At 41.3% G+C, this 9,021-nt stretch overlaps 1 protein-coding gene across 1 annotated transcript in view; it reads left to right on the top strand.

The window, feature by feature from the left end:
* Positions 1-9,021, top strand: part of CCDC38 (coiled-coil domain containing 38) — a 41,917-nt gene that overhangs the window by 1,274 nt on the left and 31,622 nt on the right. Inside the window, exons 2-3 of the mRNA XM_027107241.1 lie at positions 5,824-5,988; positions 7,421-7,485. Of these exons, the coding sequence (XP_026963042.1) occupies positions 5,824-5,988; positions 7,421-7,485 (230 nt within the window). The remainder of the gene's footprint in view (positions 1-5,823; positions 5,989-7,420; positions 7,486-9,021) is intronic.

Genomic DNA, 9,021 nt, shown 5'->3' with positions numbered 1-9,021 from the left:
TAAAAAGAAAGGTATAATATATACAGAGAAATAATACTATAAGAGAAGTATAAAATCCAAACGGAACTTCTTGAACAACCATAGAAACAGTGGAAAATAGAAACACATAAAGTCACTAATTCATAGAGAAATATTAACATTTTGTTTATAAAATTTCTGCTAAAGACTTGAATCTGCTACATTTTGCAATTATAGGCATATTTGCAGATGTTGCAATTAGAGGTATAAACTAAGCATGGGGTGAAATTATAGGCACATAGAAGGCTGTGGGGTTCAGTAAACTTGTCGCAATCCCACTTCTGTAACTTATGAGCTATTTGACCTTGGGCAATTTACTTAATTTCTCTAAGCCTCATTTTCCTCATCCATATCATGGGAATAATTGATTCTACTTCATGGACTTGTTTGAGCTTTAAATAAGATGAAATGTAAATCACGCGGCCCAGTGCCTAGCTCTAAAGAAGTATTATTATTATTACTGGTAGTTTATTTTAATCCTGCTATTTGCCTTGCTGGTCAATTAAGTTAAAGATTTGATTTCAACCAACAGTCCTTCAAAGAATATACCATGTTCTTAAAGCATACAAGCTCTTGGTAAATCTAAAAGAAATCATACTTTTTCTTCACGGGAATTTATATCTGTGGGTGAACTGAGTGTATCCAATTACAGTCCAGATAGACAACATTCCCCAAAAAGCTCCTGCAAACAAGAAGTTTGCAGAAGCAAGAAGGTTAAGAGTGGACTTCTCTCCTCCGGTCATTGTTAAATAATTATAGAGGGGTGAGGATAACACATTTTTCCTCAGAAATAACCAGCATCCCTGTAGCACTTTTTGGTTCACAAAGTACTTTTCACATCATGGGACTCAAATTGGCTATTTCTTTCCCCTACTCTTCCTTCCTCTTGAACTCCAGTAATATTTTCAGTTTGCAAAAGGTGCCGTCAGAAATGTCAACAGAAAAGCCCATACCAAATAGCTAGCTTGACGCCAGCAGGTCCTTAAAGGTCAAGCTGAAGGTAATTTCCTCACCGTCACGCTCTGCTTCTGACCTAATGAAAAGAGGCGGGTCCCAGAGCAGGCCAAGGACCTAGTGGCTCCCGGCTTTCCTGTAAATAAAAAATTGCTAGTGCTGGTCTCCACACACTATCCCAGGACACAGTTCACAGCCCTTTCTCCTAGTATTTGTCCAACTGGGCCGGAATGAGGTGGGAAAAACTTGAAAGGCATTGAGTCTGAGAGAATCTGTCTAAATCTTCATTTGCACGTGGGGGACAAACAGAGCTTTCTATCTCCTAATAAGAGAATCTGCAAATCCATTTTCATTGAATTGTAGAGAGAGTCGTCGAGAAAATCAAACACAAACTGCTTCAGAAAACATGTGCTAGATATTGTTACTGTGAATTCATTTAGAATTGGTCTAGGACTTTAGGTTTGGACATTATAAAACCCCATTCCTAGGGCTTCCCTGGTGGCGCAGTGGTTGAGAGTCCGCCTGCCGATGCAGGGGACATGGGTTCGTGCCCCGGTCCAGGAAGATCCCACATGCCGCAAAGTGGCTGGGCCTGTGAGCCATGGCCGCTGAGCCTGCGCGTCCGGAGCCTGTGCTCCGCAACGGGAGAGGCCACAGCAGTGAGAGGCCCGTGTACCGCAAAAAAAAAAAAAAAAAATTCCTCTTTCTCCACTTCCACAAAGATTGGAATGATAAGAATCAGCCCTAAGGTGAGTCAGATTCCCAAATTTGTATGGATATTGGTGGTCAATTCCTCTCAAACGACCGGGTTTCAATAACTTTAATTCAGGATTCCTTAGGAAAGCTAGTTGTCACTTACCTCTCCTATTCTTTTCAAGTGCTGTGGTTATTCACAAGACAAAGTGGACCAGAAAGAGGACAGATCTGGATATCTACTCTGAAGAAAGTATAAGCAATTATCTCCCTATCAGTCTATCATCAGTAGGCACTTCCCATACATTATCTGTGCTTGGAAATTGCAACAAGGCTGTAAGAAAGGTATGAGTATCCACACTTGATAGAAGCAGCAGCTAAGGTGCACTGAGTTTACTCGGGTAGGCCTAAGAGAAAGAGCTGGGTGGAGTCAGAGGCAGGATTCAAACCTGCCTGTTCCCAAAGGCCAGGGTCTTTCCACAGTGCCATTCGTGCTGCCCCTACGATGACACGCATCAAAGGACCTGACTCAGTCTTTTATATAATGTGGTAACCACGTGTGATTGCATAATGTTAGAATAATGCAAGAATTAAACCAACCTGCATGGTGTTCACTTGGAAGAACAGTATATTTTATACCCACATCCCCTTAGATGTCTAATATTGATAGATATCTCAAACTTACCATGTTCTAACCTGAAACTTCGCTCTTCCCACCCACCCCTTTCCCCAGAGACAGCCTTCTCTGTCTCTGTTGATGGCAACTCCATTCTTTATTTCCTGGGCTCTTTATCTCATACCCCACATCCAAACCACCAGCCAGTCATGTAGTCTCTACTTTCCAGATATATCTAGAATTTGAGTGCCTCTCACCACTTCCACTACTATCCCGAGACCCCATAAGCTCTTGCCTCTCGATGGCCGTAACCTCCCAACAGGCCTCCCGACTTGACCCTCAACCTCTTCTATAGTCTCTTCTCAGCTCAGCAGTCAGAGTGATTCATTTAATGATCTTTATTCCACTGAGTAAATGACCTACAGGGCCCTTGTTGTCTCTTTGACCTTGGCTGTCACTCCCCTCCGTTCACTGTGCTTAAGCTCCACTGGTTTCCTTGCTGTTTCTCAAACACACCAAGTATCTTCCCTCCTCAGAGCGCTTTCTCCATGAGCTTACACTTACATAACACTTACTGTGCTCCTGATGCTGTCCAAAGGGCGGGACATATGCTAACTAACTCCCCTAACAATTCCACAAGGTAGGTGCTATTCTTACCATCTCTTTTGAAAGAGGGGGAAATTGAGGGGTGAGGATGAAGGAGCATAATGAGAGTCCATGCTCTTAATCACAAGCCTGTAAAACTGATGGCTTGCAATCACACACCACCATTTTCAATCCCTGGTTTTCTGAGCTCTTTATCTTTTTCATCCATCAGAAGTTGGATTTGTACATGTCTTTTAGATGTGAATTTGCACCTATTTGCTGTGCAATCCAGCAACATTTTCCCTCTCATTTGGGTACAGAGCCTTTGTTTAGTCATTCTGCTATTTTTATTTTGCACAACGAAGACATTCACCAGCTTCTACTTATTTTTCCTGGTTGGTACACCATATTCGTTTAGTTCGGGAACTTTATAATCCCTTCCTAAGCATAGCTGATTCTCTTCTTCTCCTTTATGGTCATCACCAGCCCTTCATTAATCAATAGGGGGATTAATACATATGGAAATATAGAAGTATAACAACTTCTAGAGACCACTGATTCTCTTTACGTGTGCTATGAATTACCCAAGAGATGAAGTAAGAGCAGACGTCTGCTATTAGCAGTTGGCTTAGAGGAAAGAGAACTTCCAGTTTTTCTATGAGTGAAAAAGTGCCAGAACCTATGGATAAAGGTGTTTATTGCAGATAGACTTTGAGGATAAAGGGAATGAGAGTAGGGATGAGGAAGGGAGTGAATTTAAATAGAAGAATTGAAGAGGGGGAAATGTGACAAGAAAGAGGTGGGCAGAATCTTAAGGGTGGGGATGAGTGCTGAGCATAAATTTAAGAAAATCTCCTGCAAATCTTTAGTATTAGCCATCCAAATTGCAAATACATCAACCCAACAGATTGTTATCAATTTTTCACCAACCTTGCTTTTCTACCTGTCAGAATGAACCTAATGCCTGTGAAAAAACTTCAGTAATCTGGAAAAGTATAGTATCAATGTTGTAGGTTTTTATTAATATTTTCTCTTTTATACGCTTTAATATATTTTTTTTCTCCTGTTCATCTTTGTGTTTATAGTCACTAGAAGTAAAAACACAGGCTAATGAGTAATGATTAGCACCTGGTAGCTCCCATTTACTGAATTCATCCCGTATTCTAGGCATCCTGCTTGGTTGTTTATGTACAACCTCATTGAATCCTCATGAAAGCATTAAGAGGTGGAACTGTTATTCCCATTTTATGGAAGGAAACTGAGGCTCAGAGATGCTAAGGGATTAAAATGTAGGCTCCATGAAAACAATGGTTTTTATCTTTTTTTGTTGTTCTTTTAAAAAAAAATTGCCCTCTCTCCAGCACCCAGAACCGTGCCTGACACACAGTAGGCAGAAATATATTTTGAATGTTAAATGAACTTGCTTACATATCTGTAAGTACCAAATCAAGATTCAAAATCAGATTTGTCCACTCCAAAGTCTGCATTCCTGATCATCTGCTACAGTGCTGCTGGGACATTTGGGTCTTAAATGTGACTCGTTGAGATTACGGAGGCTTATGTCAATATTTAAATGGGCAGGACTTCCCTGGTGCACAGTGGTTGAGAATCCGCCTGCCAATGCAGGGGACACGGGTTCAAGCCCTGGTCCAGGAAGATCCCACATGCCGCGGAGCAATTAAGCCCGTGTGCCACAACTACTGAGCCTGTGCTCTGGAGCCCCGGAGCCACAACTACTGAGCCCATGTGCCACAACTACTGAAGCCCGCTCACCTAGAGCCCATGCCCCACAACAAGAGAAGCCACCGCAACAAGAAGCCCGTGCACCGAAACGAAGAGTAGCCCCCACTCACTGCAATTAGAGAAAGCCCGCGTGCAGCAACGAAGACCCAACACAGCCAAAAATAAATTAATTAAAACAAAAGTATTTAAACGGGCAACCTGAGATAGGATGTTTTGTCCCATTGTTCCTGTTGTGAGCACACCCTTTTATATAAACTCCTGAATACCTTTTTCCCTCAAATGAAAACATCATTGCTATTTTTTTCATTGTAAAAATTACATAAGCTCATTGAGAAATTTGAATGATACAAAAAATATATATAAAAATCTGGACAAGGATTAGCGTGAGGCAAGTGAGGTACTTGCCTTGGGTGCAAAATTTAAGGGGGAGGCAAAAACTCAGCAATCAGAATAAGCAACATTTTAATTCACTATTGTAAGAAATTAAAATTAATGCAAAAAAATCCATGATGAATAAAATATCAAAATTTTAAATAAAGACAAGATCAGTGGGCTGGGACGAAGGTGTGGCAAGTAAGGCACTCACTCTCAGGGTCATACAAGTACAGAAGCAGATCCATGGTTCCGATTTCATGAGGTTTGCTTTGCTTATCACTAGAAGTAAAGGTTGATTACAAAAAATTTTTTAAATCCTAATTAGAATGAGGGGAAAAAAATCTAGAAATGCTTACTAACCAATTCAGCTGGGAGGTCATGGTTTTCTGCATGTGTTCTATAGTTTGAAAGTATCCGATATTGAGAAAAGATTCAAGAAATGGGAAGCCTGATTTTTTTTAATGTCTACTGGGGAGGTCCATTTGCTCTCAAGTTTTCAGTTCCACAGAACCAATCCTTTCAAATCGGTGGAACCTCCAAGAGACCTGCATTTTGAGCAAGACGAGATCGTGAAAATAAAACCAGAACACTTTCCAGTCTCCTGTTTGTGAAGTTTATGTTTAATCAAGGTTGAACGTTCCGATCTTTGTGCTCAGCTTCATATGAGAAGGAATTGAAAACTGGCACAATCCTTCAGACAAAAGAACTTGAAGTTGCTTGTTTAACGAATTAGTAATGAGAAAAGGGCTTGTTGCACATGATAATTTTATATACAATCACTATTTTAACACATTATTTTCGTATATTAGAAATTCTGTTAAACTTTTTCGCTTGGGCAGGAAAAATTTATGAACACAGCATGAAAATCTACCAAAAGTCTACTTTTTCATCCCGAATGAAGAATCATTCATACCTGGGCCAAATGGGAATCTTCGCTGACACAGGTGGTACCTCAACTGAAAAACCGGGGCTAGATCCCACTCTTAGTCTCAGATTTACAGAAGGTAAGGCTAAATTACTGTTTGATTAAGAATATTGTTTTGAATATTTACTGTTAATGTTAGGTTTGGGGGCTTTTCTGGAGGTGAGAAAAACGAAGTATGCAGTCTCATAATATGGTAGCGGGTCTTTGTAAATGGGGGTTGAGAGTTGGGAGAAAATCTATTTTAAATAAGAAAACATACCTTTTCCAAGAAATAGACTTGGGCTTCCCTGGTGGTCCAGTGGTTAAGACTCCATGCTTCCACTGCAGGGGGCGCGGGTTCCATCCCTGGTCAGGGAAGTTCAGCAGCTGCGAAAAGAAATAGACTATGACTCATTTTCGTGGCTCTAAGGAAGAAGGTCACAGCCAAAATGATACAGTATTAGAGCTATTAGCTCTGCCTTTTACACTCAGTTCTACCTTTTACACTCATCTCATTTCAGATGTAGAAATACAGAAACTTTCTAAAGTGGAGCCTTGACTGTTCAGGCCGTGAAACTCTTACGTCCAGAATTGAGAAGCTCATAGAATTAAGCAAGTTTGCCTGTTGTTGAAAAAATCATAACCTGTTTTAATGTTCTTTGAAGTCAACCTGTTAAAATAGTACAAGCTATTCATTATTGCTCTGTGAATGAGGGCAATCTGGTCATCAAAATGTCATGGGCGTTTCTTACTCATCAGATCAAGAAGTGTCTATAAATGAGATTGATAGCAGTTTGAAGCTAATGAGGTTAAAGTGGTTAATGGTACGATGATGGAGTCATAAAATCTTCCCCCAAATGTGTCTTGTCCAAATTTTTAAATTGAAAATTAAAAGGAAGGAAGGATGAACACACATGGAGTGCCCAGCATTTGCTGTGGTAACTAAAAAAAAAAATTTCTTTGGCTCCCAAAATCCATGTACTTTCCCAAATTGTGGAAAACAAAAAAATCTTCAGAGAACAAGAAAATCACTTAGGAAAGGACTTTGAATTCAATAATTAATGTAGAAGAAGGAAGCCATGTTAACTTATTTAGAAGCTCTTGGAGGTGCATATTCTGCACTGTAATTGTATGAAAAATAGGCAAATGCTGGGCAACACGGTGATACCAGGGACTATACCTTTCTGCCACTTGTTAGCTGTGCAGTCTTGGGCGAGCATCTTGACATCTCTGAGCTTCAGGACCTCACATACAGAATGGGGATAGTAATAAGAACCTTACTGGGGTTATTAATAGAATTAAATTATATATTTTAAAAGTCTAGTGAAGTTCCTGGAATATGGGCATAAAATAAATGGTAGCTAATATTATTAAAGTAATTTTTCAGTGGTTACAAAAAGGTTTATCTGAAGGTATTTTTTTTAAGTCAGATACATACTGTATGCAATAATTTAATTACATACCTTTTATTTTATACAACATCTTTGAGGGATAATGAATCAAACCTAAGTCTATTTCAATTTTCTTTAAAGGTGCAGACACAAAAAGGACTGTCCATGAATTTATTAAAGACCACAGAGACAGATTTATGCTCGAGGTAGTTAAAATAATTTCTTTCTCCCATTAGCCAAATAGAAGACTTCCTGCCTATACCTGCCAAATTTTCACCTGGACATTTTATTTTTCCATTTCATGCCCCAGATACATTGCCTTTCCTACCTTGAAGATCTAGCCTCTTCTAAACCCACTTCATTCGGGGCTTTTGTTCTCATCATTCCACCAACACCACTTCCATTGCCAAATTCAAATGGTCATTTCACAGTCTTCCCTCTACTCACTTCCAGCAGGTATTGGCCCAGGTGATCACCCTCCCTTGAAACACTTTCTTCAGCTGGTTTCTGGGCCTCTCTATGTCTTGGTTCTTCCATGGCACTGGCAGCTCACTCCTTCATAATTTTCTTGTTCCTCTTCACCCTGATCTCCAAATGCTGGAATGACCAGGGCTCACACCTCACCCCACGCTCTATCTACCCTTCTCCAGGCTGGAGGCTTTAAATTCTACTGCCCTGTTAACAGCTTCCAAGTTTACTTCTCTAGCCTGATCTTCTTTCCTGAACTCCAGCCTCACAAACGCAACTCCAGACTCAACAACTGTAATCGTAGTTCTTAACATCTCTACTTAGATGCTCCATAGGCATCTCAAACTTTGCATTGCCAGAGCTGCCCCTGCTATACCCTTCCTGCCCCTGCAGATTGGAATCTCAGGCAGTGCTCCCTATCTCTGTAAACAGCAATTCCATTTTTCCAGTTGTTTATGCCCAAAATATTGGAGTTATCCTCAACTCCTCCTTCTTACAGCCCACACCCAAATATCCTTTGGAATATATTTTTTTCCAACTATATCTGTAATCACACTATTTTTCATGACCTCCTCTGCTGCCACTGTGGTCCGTGTTGCCAGTAGCTCTCGCATGAATTACGTTAGACCTTCTGAACACAGGTCTCGCATGTTTGCTCTCTGAACTCAGCCTGTCCTCCACACCTGCCCCTCCTTTGCTGAAAACCTCTGGTGACTTTTCTGGTCCCCAGCTCACTCGCTCTCTGACCTCATTCCTACCACTCTCTACTCTGTCACTCTGCTCCAGCCACACTGGCCTCCTTGCTGTTCCTGGGACACACCAATCATGCTCTTGCCTCAGGACTTTTGCACAGGAGGCTTTTCCTTCTGGGAGGAACACTTCTCCCTCAGATATCTGCATGCTTTGCGTCCTACTTCCTTCCAGTCTCTGTTTAACGTTCACCATATCAGTGAGGCTTTCCTGGGCTAAACCCCTGCCCTTGCCCACTGGACCACTTGTTCTCCTTTAATCGACACCCTTGCTCTACTAGAATGAATACTTCGTAAAAGCAATGCTGTTTATTTTGGTCACTGCTCTATCAGTACCACTTAAAACAGACCTAGGGGGCTTCCCTGGTGGCGCAGTGGTTGAGAGTCCACCTGCCAATGCAGGGCACACGGGTTCGTGCCCTGGTCCGGGAAGATCCCACATGCCGTGGAGCGGCTGCGCCCATGAGCCATGGCTGCTGAGCCTGTGCTCCAGAACGGGAGAGGCCACAACAGTGAGAGGCCCGC

The sequence above is a fragment of the Aethalodelphis obliquidens genome, unplaced genomic scaffold (assembly GCF_003676395.1).
Source record: "Aethalodelphis obliquidens isolate GAN/ISIS:26980383/991018 unplaced genomic scaffold, ASM367639v1 scaffold8, whole genome shotgun sequence".
NCBI classification, from domain to species: Eukaryota; Metazoa; Chordata; class Mammalia; order Artiodactyla; family Delphinidae; genus Aethalodelphis; species Aethalodelphis obliquidens.
The sequence above is the reverse complement of the archived record's forward strand: the minus strand, read 5'-3'. Positions and strand labels throughout refer to the sequence as shown.